The 23,508-nt window shown below is 52.5% G+C and overlaps 1 protein-coding gene across 2 annotated transcripts in view; it reads right to left on the bottom strand.

Moving 5' to 3' along the window:
* ADCY1 (adenylate cyclase 1) overlaps positions 1-23,508 on the bottom strand; it is a 105,042-nt gene that overhangs the window by 35,862 nt on the left and 45,672 nt on the right. For both annotated transcript variants that reach the window (XR_006335009.1, XM_043873124.1), the window contains exons 5-12: positions 23,236-23,363; positions 15,751-15,909; positions 13,217-13,358; positions 11,756-11,911; positions 5,080-5,274; positions 4,812-4,909; positions 3,776-3,860; positions 401-490 (exon numbers count right to left, since the gene is read on the bottom strand). Coding sequence is in view for 1 of the 2 variants with exons in the window: in XM_043873124.1 (XP_043729059.1) it covers positions 401-490; positions 3,776-3,860; positions 4,812-4,909; positions 5,080-5,274; positions 11,756-11,911; positions 13,217-13,358; positions 15,751-15,909; positions 23,236-23,363 (1,053 nt within the window). In the remaining variant the exon portion in view is untranslated. The remainder of the gene's footprint in view (positions 1-400; positions 491-3,775; positions 3,861-4,811; positions 4,910-5,079; positions 5,275-11,755; positions 11,912-13,216; positions 13,359-15,750; positions 15,910-23,235; positions 23,364-23,508) is intronic.

The following is a 23,508-nucleotide window of genomic DNA, read 5'->3' on the forward strand; positions in this document are numbered from 1 at the left end:
CCCTGGTGCCAACAGCCAGGTTTCGGACACTCCTGCCTGCTCACGGCCCCTCTGGGCTCCTCACTACTAGAGGGGGAGCCCCAGGATCTGGGCCGGGGGGACACAAGGCCCCTACCATCCTCCCAAACCACTCAACTCCACTCTGTTCCTCCCCACACAACCTCCTTCCTGTTTCTCTGCCTCAGCTTCGTCCTCTGCACACAACGAAGGGCAGAGTCCCCAGTTACCAGGAGGACATCACATTTCCTCCAATGGGAGATGTCCCCTTTCCCCCACCTCCTTGGGCACCCCCAGGCTGATCTCTGACCCCCCTTGTTTCCCTCTACAGCCCAGGGATAGGATCTCCAGGGTGGTCCCTTGCAGGGGCGCCCCCACCCCTGCACCCAGCAGAGACGCTCACCACACAGCCTTGGGCCACAGAGTAGATTAAGACCACGATGAAGATGCATAAGACGGTGCGGATCTGGATGGTCAGGCACCCTGGAAAACACTGAACAACGAAATACTATTTTAAAAACTGCTTCTTATCACAAAGCCAATCAGGTCCACAGTAAATAAATCATGATACAGAATGTCCGCAGCCATCTGTATGTGGCTAGATTCTCACCCACCGTTCATCTTCCACACACATTTCTTGACTGTTTTCATATTATTAATCTCCCAGGTGAAAACGCTGCCCAAACTGAAAAATGAAAACTGACATCTTTAAGTTTAAAAGGGCCACACCTCCCACCACTCTGTGACACTGACTGGCACTGAAATTCATCAAAGAGATTACGTTGACATTTTCATGATATTGCATCCTTCTATCTCAGAAATGGTAAAGACTTCCCATTTATTTGTGGCTTCCTTTATAGACTTTAACTTTTATCATTTTCTTCACACAGGCTTTATCTTGTCCAGTTATTATGTTTTAAGTCTATTTAAACATTGTGCAATATTCAACAAATGATTTCACAGATAAAAGTTCTTTTTAGACTCACACTTCTGAAATTAGAAATGAAAACAAAAACTGAGACCACAGCGACCTTACAGAAAACACTGACCAGTCAGGGAGCCTGGGGCCATCTAGAGAGTTATCCCCCTAACTCTCCCTGCTCTGAAGTCAGGGGCATTACCATCCCTGCCCTACAGGTGGGAAAAAATGCAGCCCAGACACCATCAGCCAACTTCACTCATTCTACAGCCCAGCACAGAGAGTGGGCGCTCCAGCTCACACAATGGTGGGTATGGATCTGGGTCCCAGTTCTAGGCTCCTACATGGTTGTATTTTCCTTGAAACACGGGTCTCCTCTGAGCTTCTCAGAAAGACAAGCTGTTCTGTGGTGGCACCAGCCCTGACTTGCATCACACCCTCCCTGTCTGCTCTCCCACAGAGCCCTGGGCATGACCACAGATGCGCCAGGGGATTCAAGCCCTCAGCCCCGTGAAGCACGGGCTGCTCACGCTTTCACTCAGAGATGCTCCTTCTGGTCCAGTGGACTTCAGAGGCCCCCGGGGCACCACCCGGAGTGAGACCTGGCCCCAGCGCTACAAGAGGCAGGGACAGGACCAGAGTCTCTCAGGAGGCGAGGAGAAGAGGGCCACTGGCCACAGATGGGCAAGCCCTGCCCGGGGTGTGTCCCCCTCTGAGCATGCTGGGTGGACGTGGACACACAGCAGGATTACCAGGCCTCTAGGCCACCCTAAGGAAGGGCAGCTTTGGGGAAGTGAGAAGACCCAGAGAAAATTCGTCTCCAGTAGCAGAACGGGGTTACTGGATAAAACCAGCCTTGGGCCCACCCTCCTCCCCTCTCTCTCTCCCTCTGGTTTTCCCTGAATATGTGGGCCAATAAATTCCCTTTATCATTTAAGGCCATTTGAGCCCCTGGATCACACAACGGTGAACAGCTGTGACTGCCAGCCTCAGGGTACCAAGACTCTTCATTCGATACTAAATGCCTGATCCTATGACTGTGTTTGATTAAACACACGAGAGTTAAAATACCTCTCTAGTAATGACAATCACAGGGACCCAAGTAGAGCTGGGACTTGTTTGCTGGGAGCAACGAGAGGAGTAGGAGCACATACACACAGGATAAGAAGGGCTGTCTGTTCATCTTGATACTAATAGCCTCCTTCTTCACAGTTAATTTGGTCAACTTATCAGTTCTTTTTCATGTGCAAATATATATACACATACAGACCAATACAATTTATATATATATATATATATATATGTGTGTGTGTATATATATATATAGATATATAGATACACATATAAATATATACACACAGACCTAACAACAGCATGAAAAATAGTCTGTCATGATACAGAAAGAAGGTAGCTGAACTGACATGAACAATGAAAAATTCCCCCCAGAACACGATCCACAGTTAGTCCCTAGTGACGGGGGCACCAACTGTGTGGGTGAAGGTCCCAGATGGCCTCAGCTGCCCTCGGCCAGAAGCCCTGGCTGTCACCACTTCTATGTCACAGTTGACTCGAGGCTTTTTTGGTGATATTTGGCTACAATGGACCATCCCACCTGCGTCTCCCCATCTCCGCACGTGCTGGCCTCTGCAGGAAGGCTTGTTCCCACCCCCACCGCCCACCAGTCAGAGCCTGCGGTCCGGCCCCTCCCTGTCACCCAGAGCCCCAGAGTCCTCTGCACAAGCCTGGCAGTGAACTTAGAGCCCAGCGCAGGGCCTGCAGAGCAGATGTGGGATCGGTGGCACTCACTGGCTGGGTGACCTGCAGCCACCAGCTGTTAGGACCATGGGCTGCAGCACTGAGTCAAAAATCACACACTTAGGAAAAATGCTCTTACCCACAGGCGAGGGCAAGGATGGGCAGGGAGGATGGAAAGAGAGGGGCTGGTGGAGTCAGGGCCACCTCTGCCAGGAGAACTGTTGGTCCACCAGGAACAGATTTCAAATACTGGGGACAAATGGAACAGGCCATAGAAATTAACATCCACTTGCTTTCACTTGAAATTAGGTGAATAAAGCAATCTTATTTGACGTGGGAAATTTCAGTTTACTGAACCAGACACCTCCATCTATGAAATCAAGGAGCTGGGAATGTGGTTTGAGTAAGTAGAATTTTTTTCCTAACCCAAGAAGTTACCTATGAATAATAAAGAATTTAAATAAAACTGATTCAATCTTCTCCCAAAGTAGCTGTTTTCGACAACTGTGGGAAAATAACCCTGGGTCTGGCAGAGGTGACAAGTGGGAGTCTGGTGGGGACATGGGATGTTTGATAATGAAGGCTGAGGACAGGAGAAAGGTGTGTGGGACAAGACAGAGTCCTCTCCCAGCAGCCTCACGTGACAGGACCACAGGCTCAATCCGTAGATGAAGCATCTTCGAGAGAATGGATGCCCCAGTCACGGACATGAGCACACAACAAGCCACGGGACTCTCCACCCACACAGAACAGTGTCACACCACGTGTTCATTTATTCCGTCACTGTCAACCACCACCCTTGTCCACGGGGCACGCTGCTGAAACTCCACAGACAGCACCTGGCACGTGACAGGCTTAATATGTTCCTGCCACACAGACAACTCTTCTCACCTGCCAGGGAGGCGAGGGGACAAACTGCCTCCACTGCTCCTACCTGTCCTGCCAAGAGGGCAGCCAGAGGCCATCACTTACCTGTCTGGGTGATGTGTAGGTACAAGACATACACAGACTTATACCTGGACCAGGTAACATGCAGGTACAGAACACACATACACATGTAACTGGACCAGGCAATGTGAAGGTACAGAACACACACACACGTACCTGGACCCGGGTGATGTGTAGGTACAGGACACAGGCCACCAGGAAGCAGATGCAGAACACCAGCAGGAGCAGGACGGCCACACTCCTATGACAGAATACATACGGCCACCGCAGTTGGGCCAGGTGACATGTGCCTGAGAGATGCCATCTTTCCTCCCCTCCCCTAGCAGGTCCCAGCCCCCAAGAAGACACACTGGTCTCTGGGGACTTGCCCATGCCGGTCCTCTTCTAGGAGACAGGCTCTTCCTGTGTCCACCCCAAGTTCTAAATGCCCCCCTCCAGGGTCTCTCTAGTCCTAGGAATGCTCGAGAGATGCCCTCCGCATGCAGGAAGGGCTAGGGTTGCACAGACTTGGCTGCTGGGCACTGCCGTCTTCCTGGGCTTCATCTGGGAAGGGTTCTTAAGAAAGCTGAATCCCCTAATAGGCCATCCAGGTGGCCACTGTGTGTCCACAGGGTCTTGGGGTGGGAGCTGGCTTCCAGTGTCTTCTGGGAACTCATAGGAGAACTGCTCCACTCGGGAGGTTTATTAAGAAAGTGGTACATCTAGAAGAAGAGCAGGTTCTTTCCTGCCAAGAAACCAAAACTGTCACTCACTTTGATTTAGGATGATTCAATGTTATTAAAATCTTATGTTTTTTTTCCTTTCCAGGGGCTACTTGTCCTCATTTAAATGTTTCTGAAAATGACAAGCACCCAGAAGCCAGGGTGCCCTATTGGCGGTCCTGTGTGTGATCTCCCGCAGTCGGGGCCATGAAGTCAAGAGTGCGTGTGCTGTGGACAGAGTACTCTGAAAATATGTGGTGTCTGAGGACTGAGCACATTCAAAATAACAACTGAGAGGGAGCGGTCCCACGCATTTGCCATCAGGCATGCTTAGCTAGGTCCTCCAGGTAATGGAGAACTGGCGTGTGGCTCAGGCGGTCTCCAAAAGCCGGGACTCCGTGGGAGAGTGACCGCAGGAGTTGAACCTGAACTTGAAAACAAAGGGATTCCTGGTAACCTCCTCTGACTGATGGACCCAGAATGGCACTTACTGCGGGATTATTAGAAGGTAGACAAGGCCGAATAAGGCGGCCAGAATGAGAGCCAGGACCACGGCGCTGGTGAAATACTCGTCCTGAAGCTGGTGGTACTAGAAGACACAGAAATAGACCATCAGCTGCCAGCTTCCAGGAGACGCCAAGGGCTTCCCAAGGGCGCCAAGGATGACTAGGACCACCACAGCAAGAGGAGCTGCACCCACATCCCCAGGACGTCCCGGGGCCTCTGACTCCCAGCCACCCTGAGCCCCCCGGCACTCACCTTTCGCTCTCTCTCAGCCTGCTTGTACTTCAGGGTGAAGAAGTTCAGGTCTGCCATCTCCAGCTCCATCTGGCGGGCTTCCAAGAGGCGGCCGATGTACCTGTTGACACGTGTCCCGGGGGTGGCTTGGACAACGTTTGTAGAGAAAGACGAGCGGTTTCTGAGTTTTTCCGAGGCTGTTCTCAATGCCCTCCGCTGACCATTATAGAAAGAAAGGCAGGGATATGGTCAGATTCTCCACTTAGCAAAGAAAAGAGCTCTTACGCTCCATCCTCCCAGGTCCTCATTGAGGACCTGGCAGAGTCTGGGGCGGGGGCCGGTTTGGGGATCTGAGATGCATTCCTGGCTCCTCCACCTGCTAGTGAGGAGATCCCAGGTGAGTTATCACATCCTTGGTGTTGGGGTTTCTGTGTTTGTAAGTGGGGTCACATGGCGGTTGTGTAGTGGCACCATGTGGAGGGTTATGGGACCCCCACGTGTGCAGTGGACAGTGTCCAACAGAGAGCAATGAAACTTGTTCTTTGAAAATATCAATAAAATCAACAGATCGTGAGCAAGCATGACAAAGAAAAAGAGAGAAATATATAAACAAATTCAGGAAAGCGGTAAATTTACTACAGACACTGCAGACATCAAGAGGATAATGAGGAAATATTATGAACAATAGTTCACATAAAAATTTGACAACTCAGTGACTTTTCTGATGGTCCAGTGGTGAAGACTCTGTGCTTCCCCTTCAGGGGGCACAAGCTCAACCCCAGGCTGGGAAACTAAGATCTAACCACGTACAGCCAAAAAAATTTAAGAAAAAAAATAATTTTTAATTATAAATAAATTTGACAACTTAGATCAATCACTTACTCCTTGAAACATACAAACTACCACAACAAACCCAACAGGAAAGATAATAATAGAAAAGCTCTATAATAGCTACATAAATTTAATTCATAATTTAAAAATTCATGAAAAAGTAATCTTCAGGCTGAGATGGTTTCATTGTGAATTCTATCAAATATTTGAATAAGAATTAACATCAATTTTATAGTCTCTTCCAGAAAATAAAAGTCAACACTTCCCAACTCACTTTGTAAAGTATTATCCTGATACCAAAACCAGACTAAGAGAGTATTAAAGAAAACTACTTTTGAGGGCACATTCCTCATGAATATTGATGCAAAAATCCTTAGCAAAACATTAACAAATAGGATTCAGCAATATATAAATAGAAGTCTATACCATGAACTTTTCTAGATACATAAGGTTTAAATATTTGAACACTCCACGCAAGCTATCATATTAACACCATATTAACCACCACATGAAAAAACCCACGGTAACATCAACTAAAAAATCTTTTGACAAAATTCAATACCCACTCATGATAAAAATCATCAGAAAACAAGGAATGGTGGGGAACTTCCCCAACTTGATGAAGAACATCTACAGGATACCTACAACAAAGTGGATAAATCTAGAGCCTGTTACATAGAGTGAAGTAAGTCAGAAAGAGAAAAACAAATATCATGTATTAACACATATGTATGGGATCTAGAAAGATGGTACAGATGAGCCTGTTTTCAAGGCAGGAAGAGAGATGCAGACATAGAGAACGGACATGTGGACATGGGAGGGAAGGAGAGGGTGAGACAAATAAAAAGAATAGCACTGACATAAATACACTACCACGTGGGAAGTAGACAGCTAGTAGGAAGCTGCTGTAAAACACGGGAAGCTCAGGTCAGCGCTGTGATGACCTAGACAGGTGGTAGGGAGGTCTCAGGAGGGAGGGGATGTATGTATACATGTATCTGATTCACCTCGTCATACAGTTGAAACTAACACAACGCCGTATAGCAACTATACTCCAATAAAATAAATAAATTAAATTAAAATTAAAAGGGGGAGAGAAATTGGGAGGCTCCTGGTGTACATTCCAGAAGGGACAAATCTACTGGCAGTTTTAGGGCGAGCATCCCCCCACACTGGCCGGGGCTGGGGAGACACATCTCCCCCCTGCTGCTATGGGGGACATGGGCACTACCACCTCTAACCAGCTACACACCCACTCCCAAACAGACACGTGAGGCAGAGAAATTCATTTTACAAAATGATCAGAGACGTACATGCACAATCATGAGCAAAAGGCTGTGAATTAGTTACTTTGATTAAAAGAAAAAAACAAAAAAAAAAGCAGAAATGACCTAAATATCAGTAGAAGTGGAGTAAGTAAATGGTCTCTCCTTAGGCTGGAGATTTACTCAATGACTGAGGAATCCTATTTTTGAGGAACAGTCAACAATATAAGGAAATGCTTATGATACACTGGCAAGTGAAGAAAGCAGCAAACGTTGTATATCATCCCATCAATTTTATTTTTTAAAATGTGTAAATATACACACATCTAAGAAGCTAGAAGGACAAAAATATTAATAATAGGTTGGCTGTGGATTGTCAGATTGTAGATGAATGCTTTTCATTCTCTTCTTTGTGAATTTTTGTATATTTCTATATTTTCCACAATGAAGTTCTTTTATAATCAGGAATATTGAAGGAAGAAATAGAACAAGTGTAAGCACATGGGGGTCGGGTTTTACTGCAGGTGCTTGTCCCTGCGTATTAAGAAGAGCAGCCCCTTGGGCGCCGTCTGAAATGGGGGTGCAACTGGCCTGTGCGGGTGCCCTAAAACCAAACCTGGAAGCCCAGGCCGCCCTGCAGGCACCTGCATGGTATCGCCACCTAGCGGCCGACCCACCCTGGGCTCCCACACTTCTGATCCAGGGGAGGCCAGGAACAGGGGAACCCGAGACGGGCTGTGGTCTGAGGCTGACCACAGACACCTGAGTCAACACTCCCCAGAACTTGGGACACAATTTCTCACAAATGAAGCACAAAGGCACAGATAGTGGTGGACTCCACTGTGGGGATCCTGCCAGCCTTCCCGGCTCCATCTGCAAGAACACCTCCATCAGGCTGTCATGCCTGGAGGTGCGGATAAAGTAAACAGAAGACAGCAACAGAAAAGATGAGACAAACTCGTCCTAAAGCAGATGCAGGACTTGGGACCCGCTGGGGAGAATGGCCCCAGAGAAGGGGCTGCTCTGCTCGAGCTCATCGGACGGGTCACTCATGTCATCCTTCCCAAATGCCCCCGCTGGTGGCCAGCCCTGCCCACGCACGGCCTCTCCACTCCAACCTTTCAAGACCACCATGGACTCCCCCACTGAGGCCACCTGCCTGTCACTGCCCTGCCTTCACCACTGACGCCCTCCCACAGTGCCGACACTGCTCCCTCCACATCCTGGACTCGTTTCCCCTGATCACAGGGCAAAAGTGAAGAAGGGGCACAGAGCGGAGCAGAAGTCCGGGCTCCCAGCTGGGCCCCCAGCCCCTGGCACCTGCCCACGGGGGCTGCGCTGTCTCTCTGCCTCCCCAGCAGGGGAGCTGCCTGGGCCCACAGAGGTTGTGGGCAAAGAGGTCAGAATTGGGTGCGCTGGGGGTGAGAGATCAGAGTCTGGAGGAGGCAGCGAGATGGAGGGAGAAGAAGGATGGATGCAGGAGGGCGTCTGAGAGCAGAGTACAGACTGGGCTGTGGGATCCTCAGTCTGGGGCCAGCCAGGCAGCGGCGGAGGTGTCCCAAGCACCAGAGATGTCGGGAATGCTGGAGTGTGGGTCAAAGGACCCTGAACACCCAGGGGAGACCCGTGGGAGACTGTGGGGACGGAGGGGCTGAGGATGAAACCCGGGATACCACCCCTCATGCTCCCAGAGGAGAGAGAAGGACCACAAAGCCAGGGAGGTGACAGGCTTGGGGAAGAATTCAGGAATCTGAACTCTGGTGTGGACGGAGGGGGGAAAGGGGCCCTGAGCACAGCAGGTCTCCCCAGCAGGGATGGGAAGGGTGGAGCTGCAGGGCTCCCTGGGTTCCTGGGCCACGGTGCCAGGAGGATGGGCTGCGGACACCAGCCAGAAAAGGTGGCCAGTGAGCCCAGCGTGGGATTCCTCCTCAGCTAAGGAGCCGTGGGCGGGGTAGGGTCTGCTGCTGGCACTCGTAGGTCTGAGCCGGGACACCGAGGGGGCTGCTCGGTCCCTGAGGAGAGACTGATGCTAACCGTGTGGGCTCATCAGACACAGTCTGAATCCAAAGGCCACAGGCTCCTTTCACAGGTCAGCAGGCTCTGCCCAGGAAAAGCCTGGGCTCCTCGATCTTATGAACCCCACCCCCCCGGGCAACCCAACAGGAATGATTCGCTCTCTCCCCTCTCCCCACCCCAACTTCTCTGAGGAGTCCTGGGGACACCAGCCCTTGCCTCACGCTCCAGGTCGATGACTCTGCACTGCCCTGGCTTCATCTAAAATTTGGTTTTTTTGTTCATTGTGGGTTCTTTTGGATTACACTTGATTTTTTTAAAATACTGCACTATTATTTATCCTGATGCTTCCCAGATGGCTCAGCAGTAAAGAGTCCACCTGCAGTGCAGGAGATATGGGAGACCCAAGTTCAATCCCTGGGTCGGGAAGATCCCCTGGAGGAGGAAATGGCAACCCGCTCCTGGAGATGTCAGGAGCCCCCCTTCCTTGGTTAAGTCCCTCTAGTTGATGGTACACGGCCTCCAGACTTGAAAGAGGTTCCTTTTGGAGGTGTTCCTGCAAGGCAATCTGGGTGCAGGACTTTCCATTTTTCTTCTTGGGTTGGTCAGAGTCACCTTCCAATCATCTTTAGTCTTCTGCCAGAGTTGGGTGGAGCCTGGGGTGAAAGCATGGAGCTGAGTGGGGAATCAATGTCTATTCTTGCTTGGAGAATCCCATGGACAGAGGAGCCTGGCAGGCTACAGTTCATGGGATTGCAAAGAGTTGGACACAACTGAGCACGCATGTAAGAAATTTATCCTGATACTGAGTTTTGGACATGTATTTAAATTGTACACCTCACTCCCCTCCCCCAGTCCCATCTCTGGAGGGTTAAGTTGAGTCAAGGTGGCTGGGGCGGGGGGGGGTTGGCGCTGCAGGAAGAAGACAGCGATTAAGTCAGTATTTCTACTCTGGCAAGCTGGCAAACAGGAAAGCCTGAGAGTGCTGCTGTTACACGTTCTGGGTAAATACATCAAACCACTCATTCTGTGAAATGAGCAACTGAACTGACAAAATAGTGAGGGAAATGACCAAAGGCCAGAAACAATAGGACAATAGGAATTCAGGCCAGGGAATGGTGCCATCATGCTCTCATGGGGCTCACAGGAAATCCAGGGCCCAAGCAAGATGGGCAATGAGGTCACAGACATCTGGCTGAACCCCAGACCCTGAGAGGCTCCATCAGAAAGAACGACCAGGAGAGACTGAGCAGTGGGGCTGGTGAAGAAGCTGGCCTGTCTTAGACCGGACTCTATACCAAAGGCGTGTGCCTGCCTGTGCCTGCCTCCTGGGACATCTAGAAACCACAGGTTGGGCATTTAGGTTAAAGACTCCCTCATGGCCGGCAGAGGAAAGACTAATCTCCTTGAGAGAATTCTCCATCAACAGAGCTCTTACTGCGTTTCCAGACAAAGTCTTCCCAAATAGAAGCCCGTAATCAAACCACAAAAACTCCCTTTAGAATAAGGCACCACAAGTGAGAGTCAGCAGGATTTTGCTTCTTCCTAAAAAGTCACTGAAACTGTGATGAGGGAATTCCTTTTAAAGGCATAAAACCCACAAGGCAGAGAAAACCAGAATGCAGAAGGCAGCAATGCAATCTCAGGAAGCAGGCAATCAGTCACTGACAGATCCAAGAACACAGACGACCATGAAAGTGAGAATATTCAGAAGGTGCAGCTGTTGGTGCAAGGACAAGGGCTGGAAGGCCAATGACAAGAGGACTCGGGAAGAGGATGCTCAGAGCCACTGATGAAGTGATGGAGCAGGCTTCACCCCAGGCTCCCAAAGGACCGGGGTCTTCCCTGGAGGGGAAGGGATCAGGGGGGTTACAGACACAAGGCCCGCGTGGTTGAGGCAGACACTGAGGACCACCCCTAGCCACAGTGCTGCCTCCCTACTCAGCTCCATGCTTTCACCCCAAGCCCCACTCAACTCCGGCAGAAGACTTAAGACAATCGGAAGGTGACTCTGACCAACCCAAAAAGAAAAGTGGAAAGTCCTGCACCCAGGCTGCCCTGCAGAAACACTTCCAAAAGGAACCTCTGTCAAGTCTGGAGGCCATGTACCATCAACTAGAGGGACTTAACCAAGGAAGGGGGGGCCTCTGATATGAGAGCCAGAGAGGGAGGGAGCGGATGGCCAGAGATGCTCCCCACGGAGGTGAAGGACCATGCTGTGGTGACACCATATTGAGGCTCTTGGGATGCAGACGGAAGGGAAGGAGCCTCCAGAAGCAGCAATACAACATCTGACATGTGCGAATATCCTGAGGACAGATTTAAACAACACTGGGGGATCTGAGCTCAAATTCACTGATAAATCCATGGAATGTCAACTTGTTGGGAAAAAAAATACAAGATAATAAAAAGGTTTCTGCAGGAAAGCAAAGCAGCCCAGCTCCAAAGAGCATTTACAAGACTATGAAACATGAGGGGCGGGGCTGATGGAGCTGACCACAGCAGGACCACACTAGGAGGACAGAGGGGTGGGGACTCGGCAGGGCCGGCACGGGGGCAGGGCCGGCATGGGATCAGGGCCAGCCTACCTTGTCGTCGTCCTCGCAGGTCATGACATTAGAGAAAGGGATCTCCGCCTTGAACATCTTCCGGCAGTGCATGAGCTGCACCAGCAGGTAGCACACGGTCTTGAACTTCATCCTCTTGGCCGGTTTTATGTCTGAGAGAATCAGCCCTGGAAATATCTGTGCAGACGTGCAGCAAAGAGATACGCCGTGAGTAACAGGCACGTCCTGCCTCTCGCGGGGAGCACAAATGTGACAGGGCAGAGGGGTCACGGGCAGCTAGCTCAAGGCCTGCTGCTCGCCAGGGAACAGAACCACAACCCAACCCCCAAACATGCAGCTCTCAACTCCACCCAACATGTCTGAAACCAGAGCGATGCCTGAATCCCGGGGCGGATGTGTGGACATCACCCAGCTAGGTCTGCACCACGCTGGTGAGTGTCACCCACCGGCCCCCCGGGGTCACTCCTGCAGACCTCCCCTTCTGCCTTTTGCCTTTTTCTCTCCCTTTTTCACCCCAAATTTCTCCAAAGGGGCTGCTCATTGTACAAACCACATCATCCTGCTCATCCGCAAACCACAGCCCTGCCTGACGCTGTCGTTTAATTCTGCATGACGGGAGGGCGGCATCCACACAGGGCCCCAAGGCTCCCTCCACCAACTCAGAACCTCCTACACCCCGGCAGCAGCTCCCAGGCCTCCCTCCTTGGGCTCCACCCTCTGCTCCCCTATTCCCAGGTTCACCCAAGCTGGTCAGCCAAACTTCTCACCCGGCCCTCCCCCAGAGCACCTCACACCTGCCCTTCTCCTGCACACTCACTCCCCTTCTCCAGGAACCAGCTCTCCTCACCCTACCTGTCCTTCCCGGAGCCCCACTTCTCTCACCTTGCCAGCGCTACACCATCCAAGGTCCCCATGTCACATGGTGCACCGCATCCCAGGCTGGGGAGGGCTAGACCAGGGATGCACCAGGACCATGAAACCCGAAGCTCTCCCTCATATCTGACCTGCTTGTGGCCAGGAGTACCACAGCCTCTTGTGTCCTGTGCCCCTCCCCGGAGCCCCGCACCCCTCACCTGAGCCCTGGAAGTGGCTCAGTCACCCTTGATCATGTCCAGATCACTTCCCCAGGGCCGAGTGACCTTCAGTGCCCACACGGGATGGTCACAGGCCTTCCTTTGTGCACAGCACCCCTCAATCCACAGTGCCATCCATCACTGACTTCTTATAGAAGGCTCTCAAACCTAATTTGCAGGAGAGGCAGCAAAGGCCCAGGTAGGTGCAGGAGGACTCAGATGGCCCAGCCCCTAAGGACCCTGGGGCCCCGACTCCAAGTTCCCTCCCCGCCCCTCCCCACTCGTGCAGCAGGCCAGGCCCAGCACACAAGGTCAGCGGGAACACCCTCAAGCCGGCAGAGCTCAGGGCCTGAGAAGCAGCGATCCAAGGAGAGTGAAGGCTCCGCGCAGGAGGTGCTCTCAAGCCTACCTTTCGCCGATGCGAGGGCACAATGAAAAAGGTCTCGATGTTATGAGTTTTCAGAAAACTGTTCCTCTCGTGTCCGTGCCCCGGCTCCACCTCATAGTCACCGTTCAGGCACGCCAGGGTGGTCTTTGTGATGTGAACCTTCCTGTGGAAAAGGGCGTGGAGATCCCTGCTCAGGGCCAAGGCGGGGCCTCCCCCACAGGGCCGACACTGTCCTGACAGGGGCGTCTGACTGGTGAAAAAGGGCCCCCCCAGCCCTGTGTCATGCTCCCCTCTTGTGCACTCCCCAAAGTGCTCCCTGCGGCCCCAAGCATGTGAACCCCACCAGGGCCAGGGGCTCTGTCTTTGCTGCCAACGCCCCCTCCAGGGGCTTCCCTCATAGCTCAGTTGGTAAATCATCTGCCTGCAATGCAAGAGGCCCAGGCTTGATTCCTGGGTCAGGAAGACCCCCTGGAGAAGGAAATGGCAACCCAGTCCAGTATTCTTGCCTGGAGAATCCCATGGACAGAAGAGCCTGGCGGCTACAGTCCACGGAATCACAAGAGTCAGACACGACTTAGCTACTAAACCACCACCACCACCACCCCACTCCAAGAATAGCGCTGCACCCTTCACGTTCTCTGTAATCATTATGCTCCTGGCTGGTGGTCTTCTTTGGTGGGGTTCGGGGAGAGGAGTGTCTCAGAAAGGTGGAGTGGAGGAGAAGAGGGAAGAAGGAAGCCAAGTAGAGAGCGGGCATGGGGGATGAGGCCCCTCCTGGGAGTCTGGTAGGTGGAATCAAGGTAGGTGTCTGGAGTCAAGGAGTCTGGTAGATGGAGAGCTACAGGTCAGCCCCAACTGGAAAAAGGCCCTGGCCAGGTGAGAGGACCTGTGGAGAGCCCCCTAACAGTGGGGAGTCCCTGGGCTTGTCCTAAACATGAAGCTGCAGAGCAGGTAGGACCTGTAGGACCTCAGCAGGCAGGGGAGGATGGAGGTGGGCGGCTCCTGTCACCTCCTTGCTGGCTGAGGGTCTAGGCTCTGTGCCAGACAGGGGGCTGTGAGCATGGCTGTCAGAGGGGCAGACACAGTGAGAAGGTGTTTACAGTGATCCCCTGAGACCCTGCTCCGAAGGGCAGAGAACAGGATGGGGGTGTGGGAGGGAGGGGCCAGTGCCTGTGAGGGTCCCCCCAGGGGATGTGCAAAGGCAGCCTGGTTGCAAACAACAATGCCAGGGTTTCTGAGCTCACTTAGAAATGCCCTAGGCTTCCCAGATGGCACTAGTGGTACAGAACCCACCGGCCAAGGCAGGAGACATAAGAGACGTGGGTTTGATCCCTGGGTTGGAAAGATCCCCTGGAGGAGGGCGTGGCAACCCACTCCAGTATTCCTGCCTGGAGAATCCCATGGACAGAGGAGCCTGGAGGGTTACAGTCCATGGAATCGAAAAAAGTCAGACACAACTGAAGCGACTGAGCATGCAGAAATGCCGTGGCCATTCCTGGGGCAGGTACAGTGAGGCTTTGAGGAAGATTTTGAGCCCCCACCTCCCTTTTTCTGCTGTTGGATTCTAATCTCCAGGCTCGCTAATTCCTCAAGTCCCATCAGCCTCCCTTTCCTGATTTCAAAGCCACTCTCCAGAGCACGCCAAGCAACCTCGGATGCCACCTGGCCCTCAGCCAAGCTCAGGGCCTCAGCACAGAAAGGGGATCCCTGTTTCCACACTCCCCACTGAGGCCAGGCCAGGAGGGAGGAGGAGAGACATGGTCCAGAGGACGTCAGCCTCCAGGGTGAGAACAGTAAGCCTGGGGGCAGGCAGAGGACAGGAAGCCAGGGTCAAAGGGGCCACAGAAGAGGGCACAGAGCTTTGCCCTGAAGTTCAGAGGAAGTGTGCAAAAGCAGACACATATGTGCAAGCGTCTAACGCTCCGCTCGAGCCCCTGGGAACCACAGCTGGGCCCGGCAGCAGCTGTGAGCACAGCCCACGAACCCCTTAAGGAGAGGAAAGCAGGAGGGTGTGATTGAGAGATGAGTGTGCCTCAGAGCCCCCTTCCTGCAATCACATCATCCTCCTGCTGCCCACCGTTCATGGAAGGAGGGGAGCACCCACTCAGCTCTCAGATTAATGTTTTCACAGCAATACAATGCCTTGGCTCTGTGGAATGGTTTGAATAAAATGAGATCAAGGGAGGCAACTGTAATTAGAAGGCATTAGAAGTGCAGGGACCAATGAGAAACACATCCTCATTCTAGAAGAAAATCTGTTAACTTCCCTAGTGGGGCGCTAAACCACAACACTTTCCACTGTCCAAGTCTGAGAAAGTGAAATGAGAAGCGGCAGTCAGCACTCTGGACAGCTCCCAGCCAGGCAGACATGGGGCTTTCAGTCTCCGCCTCCTCCGGTCAGCTTGCCTGCTCTCCGTGGGGGCCAGAAGTCTGAGTCAGCCCAGCGCAAGCCCCTCCAATTGTCAATGGGGGCTAGGATGGCCGGGCTTCTCGGCCCTCCAAGCAGAAGGGCCAAGTACTACCCCCTGCCCCTGCCCTCAGGGTCCCGGACTTACCCAGGCAGGCCGGCAGCCTCCATGACGTTGGCCAGGGTCACGTCGTTGGACCACACGTCATACTGCCACTTACGCAGGCCCAGGACCCCGCAGAGGACCCTGCCGGTGTGCAAGCCCACACGCATGTTCAGGTCCACCTCAGTGGCCTCGGCCACAGACCTGCAGCAAACACAGACACAGGGTGGAAGCTGGGACCCTGCAGTCTGCTCCCATAGCGCCATGAGCACAGGGGAGCAGGAGCGTGGATGGGAGGGTGGTCTCCTGACCTAATCAGCCTGACCCCTGAGCTGTGGCCTCTGGTGGGCAGGGGTCCCTCCAGGCTGGCTCCCCCAAACTCCAGAGCCACTGCTCAGCTCACAAGGCATCACACCTCCCTTCACCGCTCCTTACCCAGGGCAGCCTCAGAAGGGAAATGAGCCCAAGGTCCCGGTCCCAGGACCCCGATCCTGCTCTGTGTCCCACTGACCTGATCAGGGGTGCTCATGCCTGCTGCCTACCCAGGGGCCAGCGTAAGAGCCACGGGGAACATCTGACGGGGTCCTGGGAGCCCCAGGAATGGTCAAGGTTTGACCCCAAGCTCCCTGACTGAGAGGGCAGGCTAATCCTGTGGGGAGATCCAGAACTCTGCAAACCAGCCCGAACAGGAGGACTCTGTGGGACGTAAACTGTGCCATGGTCAACTCGTGGAAGGAAACAAGATGAAATGTGTGGATGCTGAAATCAGACTGCAGGGCCAGTATGCACTCCACCTGCCCAGCCGCTCACATCCATGGGCTCTAGCTTCCAGCAGAGGGTGGCTTGAAGCTCTGAGGCCCCCAGCAGAGACTACCCTTGGAAGTGAGGGTGTTTGGGTGAGGAAATGGGAGGTGGTTTTAAAGCTCCTGGAAAGAGACTCAAGGCAACCTGTAGGTGGGCAGGGCTCAGAAATCCCCTCTGGGACCATGAAGATGCCTGCAGTGGAGTGAGATGCAGGAAGCACATGATGGGCTGTGATCACAAGTCAGAGCACAGAAGACGCAGCGCTGCCATGGGGAGACCCGCTGATGCCATGTTTCTCTTTTTCCCACTTTCCCCAAAAGGCAGAACAGTCTGAAAGCATATTGCTGAGGAAGCAGTATCAGGCCTGCTTGGTGTGCTCCAAGTAACAGAACTGCAAGGAAGCGTGAGGGTGGGCAGGGGGTCAGTCACGGCGACCCTGGCCCCTCCACCCTGGCTGGGTCCAAAGGTGGCCCTGCACAGCAGGTGTGTTAGAAGTTCCAGAGCAAGAAGGGAGGGAGGCTGAGTCAAACTGGGGGACACAGCGGGCCCATGATGAGGACAGTTCAGTTCCCCTCACCCATCCACAGCTCCTGAGAACCGCCAGCTCACTGTTCTCCCAAGAAAAACCCTAAAGGACAAAAAAAAAAAAATTAAAGGATGAGGGGCTTTGAGTGATGTTGGAATAAAGAGACTGGGAATCTTCATCTGGAACCAAATGAACGTGACCAGGACACAACTTAAGTCCACAACATCGCAAGGAGAGTGAAAGAGAAGGAAGGTCCCAAAGCTTTGGCTCACCAGGCCTCTGACAGCGAAAGGAGCCAGTTCCGTGCAGAAGGGAGGACTGAGACGGCCATCCACAGGAATGCCAGATGGAAATGGCCAAAAATCCCCAAAGACTCTGAAACCCATCATCTCTCCAGAGCAGGTTATTGATAAATGATGCCCCTGCTAATGATTCACAATTTACTGACCATCATAACAGGAGTAGCAGTGTTAAAGAAGGGAAACTTATCCCCCCAGGGTGCCCCACTGGCCGAGTGCTCAGAACTCCACCTCCCCAGCCCAGCTCTTGCACACTCAGTTGCTTCAATGCCTGTGTCCTGTCTTCAGACCAAGGACTAGAGGCTGCAACCAGGAAGGGACAGGATGAGGGGGCATGGTCGAGGAGCAGGGGAGGAAGGACAGCGTGGGGAGGAACATGGGGCGGGGGAGGTGGTTTAAGAGAAATGAAGGCCTCTGGGGAAACCCCATCTGACCCGGCAGCTGACCACCCAGACCTCTGCCCTCTCCTGGCCTCGGTTTCACTGTGTGCAATCCAGCGTGGGGCTGAATGAGCCCTCACAGGCTCTGAAAGCATTCAAACTCAATCCCAGTGCCCCTCAGCACCCACATCCTGCTGCTCCTCTTGCATGGGCTGTGGAGATACTAACAGAGGCTCCACGGGGCACTCCAACAAGAGGGGACGATGATGGCAAACCTGCTCGGCCTGAGCTGCCGCCCCTCTGCTCCACTGAGGCCAGGATTTGTCAGCATTACTGACAAGGTCCCATTTGTCAGTAATAACACAAGAAGAACGAGGCTCGCTGGACACAGCCCACTTGCCAGGTCAGCATCCCCCCAACCTGCCCTCGCCCTAACTTCCACTTACACACTGCTCATTTACCCACTGCCTGGCCACAGGGGCTACCACTGGTCACAGCCCCCTGCCCCAAGCAGCCTCCACTCAAACCTTCCCCCCAGTCTGGCCTCTAACCAGGAGCAGCTCTGCCCATAACTGGTCACTTCATCCACCAAGGGCCTGTCCCCCAAAACCACGGCACCAGGGGCTCCAAAGGTGAGCTAAGACACCACCTCCCTAGCTGGCCCTCCAGCCTAGCTCACCATCCTCTGCATTCAGGAGGCCAGACCACAGAATCATGCAGCGTCCAGGGCAGCTTGGTGTTCAGCTTTGAGAATCTCAGAAGTATGCATGTCACCAACTTATAATAAAGGTTTTTTGGAAGTCTGGCTGTCCACATATCTTTAATACCTAATTAGCTGAATATATTTTGAATGTGTATTTTTTTTCAGTTTTAACTTTTTTTCATTCACTTGCCAATCTCCAGTTAAAGGTACTGAAATAAGAAAACTAAGATTTTTTTTTAAATTTTTTTAATTCACAAAAAGAAATCAATTTGGGAAATGTAAGTAAGTAAACCTGCAAAAGGTGTTTTTGTGCATTTTAGGCATTTCTATTGTTGCAGCAATCGAAGAAAGGCAGGGGGACTTCTGGCACCCACGTCCACCTCCCTCAAGCAGGCCTTCAGGAGTCCCTGGTGTGTAAGGACCGATTCTCCAGCTTCCAACCAACCAGGCAGCCCAGGACACTCTACCAATTCACTCCATCTGTCATCGCTTCCAGCAGGTTCTCAGTTGCAGTAACAGATGTGCAGTTAACTGGACAATCACTTAAGATAAATCTTTCCTCAAGAACTGTCTCACTCTAGATCACCAACAAGGACCTACTGTGTAATACAGGGAACCATACTCCATACCTTGTAATAACCTATAAGGGAAAAGAACCTGGAAAAGAATATACACATATGTATAACTGAATAACTTCACTGTACATCTGAAACTAACACAATATTGTAAACAACTATACTGTAGTTTTTTAATAAAAATTTTTTTAAAAAGAAAAACCATTTAAAAAAAAAAAACTGTCTCATTGAGGAACATTTACCAAGAACTGAGAAAATTGAGGAGGGGAAGAATGGGGCCTCCAGAACCATCAGAAATGACTTTTGCCACTTGAGCATCTCTTCTCATTAGACCTCCACTCCAGCTGGGTACATCGGGTCTACCCATAACCTGAGCACAGGCAAGCTGGCCCTTACCAGTTCAAAGATGGGTCAGAGAAAGAAAAGCACATGCCATTTACTTCTACTTATTACAGTGAACTAAAAATACGCAGACTGCAAGCAAAGCCATGTTTGGATTAAGAATTTAGCAAAATGGTACTTGTGTGTTTGGAGGTCTGACTTGCGATTGGCTAACTCCTGTGATGGTCGAGGAAGTCCCAGTGGAGTGGACAAACCCCCTTCCGGTAAGCGCACAGAATCAAGACGCTCCGGAGCCCCAGGGACAGAAGCCACCCAGCTGGCTCACCCTTGAGCCACTCCCTTTTGGGAAGGGGAGACTTGACGACTTGACATCTGCAGTGCCTGGGGATCCAGCATCTTCCCTGCCAGCCCATTTAACCTGGGATCCCATTTAATTCTCACAACAGCTCATTTCGCAGCAGAGAAAATCAGGGATGCGAGGAAACTGAAGCACCACCTTAGGGATGGGACAGGGGGCCCATCTGCTTCCTTGGGCAGGAAGCCCCAACCTGCTCAGGAACACCTGAATCTGGGGACTGATGGCTTGAACCCTAGGAAGTGTTCATGTACCAGACCTGGCTGCAGAGGAGCAGTTCCTCAGGACTGACCTAATAATATTCAAGGCCTGATGAAGGAACGCTGTATGCTGGGGTGCGGGAAAGAGTGGAGGCACAGATCTCACATGGGCAGCACACCCTCTGGTGGGAGGTGGGGGGACAGGCTCAGGCCTGGGTACCCTGGGGAGGGGCCACAGGACTTAGGGTCAAGGACATAGGTCCAAGCAGCATGACACCACCAGGAGTCCTACAGAGAGAAATAAAAAAAGGAGTCCTGGGGAAATCTCCCCGGAATCCTCAAGGTCTAGACCCTAACCATCAGGGCGCAGGGCCCAGATGTTGAGGCCAAGAGTGGGTTCCACTGCCCTGGGTTTCTGCCAGCCCAGCCTCACTCAGAGCCCTGGATGTCATGAAGCCGACACTCCCATTTTACAGATGGGGAATCTGATGGCCGGGGTCACAGCTCTGCAGGGGCAAGCCCAAGCCAGTCATCACACTCACTGGGCATGTAAGGCACTTCCCACTCTATCTCCATTCCTCCCACAGGCACGAGCCATCTGGCCAAAACCAGGAATACATATAACTTTAAATTATTATTAAAAATCACACCAACAAAATTAATCTGTGGTGTTTCTTTTAAGAGTGTATTGCACACCTTAATTAGGTCCACAAGTCTGAGAGAAGGATCTGATTTGAGTATTGAGGGCAGACAGGGTCCAGATGCCCCAGAGCAGGAGCCCAGGGGGCCTCGGGGCACCAGCCTTGGGCACTGCCACTCTCCTGGGAGGGTAAGAGTCCTCTGCGCTCAGCTGCTCAGTCGTGTCCAACTCTTTGTGAACCCATGGACTGCAGCCCATCAGGCTCCTCTGTCCCTGGGAGCCCTGGGACTCCACATTCAAGGCAGTACTTTTTGCTTTGTCTTTTACACGGAACATGAAAAATCTTTTCCTCTGTTTTCCCCATAGAAATGAACTTTCTACCAAGTGGAAAACAGTATCGTTCCCCACTTGCCAGCCAAGGAGACCCTCAACTCCTCCGTTCTCACACAAGTCAGAGCTGGTCAGGCTGCTCACCTGCCCTGGCAGAGATTTCTTCCTCGGTTTTTATGAATTTCAGTAAATTACTACACTCCTCTCTATCCTGCGATATCGAATGCTTGACCCACACAAGTTGGTCCTGTGCTCACAAGGGTCAGAATGGATTGCCCTGTTTCGAGAATGATCCTGGTAGATGCACTGCCAGCAGAGCATCAGCCTGAAAAGGGAGGTGACGACGGTGGTCCAACATACCACAGTAGGACAAGAACATTCCCGATCGTGAGCATCCATATCACCATGCATGGGATCTGTAGGAGATGCTTTGGGAATCATAACCGTGAAAACCATCCCTCCTGCTTTTGGACTTCCTCTGTCCACTCAGAGGCCCCCAGGCCTGCAGCAGACCTCTCCGTGGCCTCGGCCAGGAACGTTTCAGCACTCTGCTGCTTCCTGGTCACTCACGGCGCCATGCCCACCACCCAGGGGCACCTGTGGCCTCCCCAAAGAAAACAGTGGTCAACAACCAGCCTGTCCCCCAGTTCAGCCTCTTTTTCCAGAGCAGGGGCTACATACTGAAATCACCTGGGGGTGATTATCCACTCTAGACCACAGCCCAGATCAGCTGCCATGGGCTCTCTGGGCAGAGCAGCCCTCGGGGGTTCAATTCACCCAGGCAATGCTGATGCGCAGGTCCTATCTCCTGAGACCAAGCATGTGGTCTGAGAGCGCTGAGTGCCCTGTCTTTACACGCAGTGTGCGGGTGTGTGGACCCTGAAATCTGCCTCATGGGGACGGTACAGCAAGCCTGCTGTCCACCCTGTCTCATTCCACTCTTGTGCTACTAAGTCTCTTCTCCCAAGTGTGAGACCACACCAGGCCCTGGTAACCCCACGCACTGAGCCGAAGCCATCTCTCCACGCTGCTGAGAAGCTGAAATGTGGATCGATGCGCCATCCACCATCTCACCCTCCCGGCTCCACACTTTTCTTAACCAAACAGAAGGCCCCCTACCGCCTCATCCCAGGCCCTGGGGATGAGGACTGTGAGGAGACAGGGTGGCTAAGAAACTGGCGGGCAGGCCTCCCGGTGTTCCAGAAATACCAGCTCCATCTAACCCTCTTCCCACAGAGAACACCTGCCGCCTGGTTATCTGCCCTCATGGGCGAGCACACGTGATTCCTTTTCAACTGGAATTCAGCCAGATTTGAGCCAAAGCTTTCCCACAACCAGGGCTTCCCTGGTGGCTCAGACGGTAAAGAATTCGCCTGCAATGCAGGAGACTTGGGTTCAATCCCTGGGTGGGGAAGATGCCCTGGAGAAGGGAATGGGTACCCACTCCAGCATTCTTGCCTAGAGAATTCCGTGGTCAGAGAAGCCTGGTGGGCTACAGTCCATAGGGTCACAAAGAGTTGGACACGACTGAGGGACTAACACTTTCCCACAATCAACTCCCTGAGCATCTCATCTAACTAAGCTAGAAAGGTTCTTTCTTTTGGCTGGACTAATGCACAGTTCCTTGGAAGAAAAATTATGACAAACCAAGACAGCATATTAAAAAGCAGAGACATCATTTTGCCAACAAAGGGCCATATAGTCAAAGCTATAGTTTTTCCAGTAGTCATATACAGATGTGAGAGTTGGACCATAAAGAAGGCTGAATGCCAAAGAATTGATGCTTTTGAACTGTGGTTTTGGAGAAGACTCTTGAGAGTCCCTTGGACTGCAAGGAGATCAAACCAGTCCATCCTAAAGGAAATCAACCCTGAATATTCACTGGATGGACTGATGCTGAAGTTGAAGCTCCAATACTTTGGCCACCTGTGGGAAGAGCCAATTCATTGGAAAAGACCCGGATGCTGGAAAAGATTGCGGGCAGGAGAAGGGGACGACAGAGAATGAGATGGTTGGACAGCATCATCGACTCAATGGACGTGAGTTTGAGCAAACTCAGGGAGATAGTAAAGGACAGGGAAGCCTGGTGTGCTGCAGTCCATGAGGTCACAACGAGTTGGACATGACTGGGCGACAACAGCAACAACACACAGCTGACAATACCCGGGATCACCACGGACAAAAAAGCTCAGCCCCAACAAAATGCACAGGAGGGACCCCCAGAGGCGGAGCCCCGCACTGCAGGCAGAGCACCCTCACCCTGCACCTCACCGAGAGGCACCGGCTCTCTGCAGCCGCGACACAGGCGACCCACCTCGGACACTGGCCAGGACAAGGCGGGCTGCACGGGGGGCGGGCTCCCCGCAGGGCACTCACGTGATGGTGTCGATCATGTCCAGGCCCATCTCCACGCAGCAGTGGGCGTGGTCGGTCTTGGGCTGCGTGAGGCCGGACACGCAGTAGTAGCAGTCTCCCAGGATCTTGATGCGGCGGCAGTGGTTCTCCTTCAGACGAGAGGGCAAAGGGCAATTAGCAATGTGCCCAGGGCCACCGGGGAGCCTGCTCTTCTGCCACCAGAGGCTGAGCTGGAGGCACAACCTAGACCAGGGTCCAGACTGTGCCCCCCACAGTCAGGGCACCTCCAGAGCA

This window comes from Cervus elaphus, chromosome 18 (assembly GCF_910594005.1).
Source record: "Cervus elaphus chromosome 18, mCerEla1.1, whole genome shotgun sequence".
Taxonomy (NCBI): Eukaryota; Metazoa; Chordata; class Mammalia; order Artiodactyla; family Cervidae; genus Cervus; species Cervus elaphus.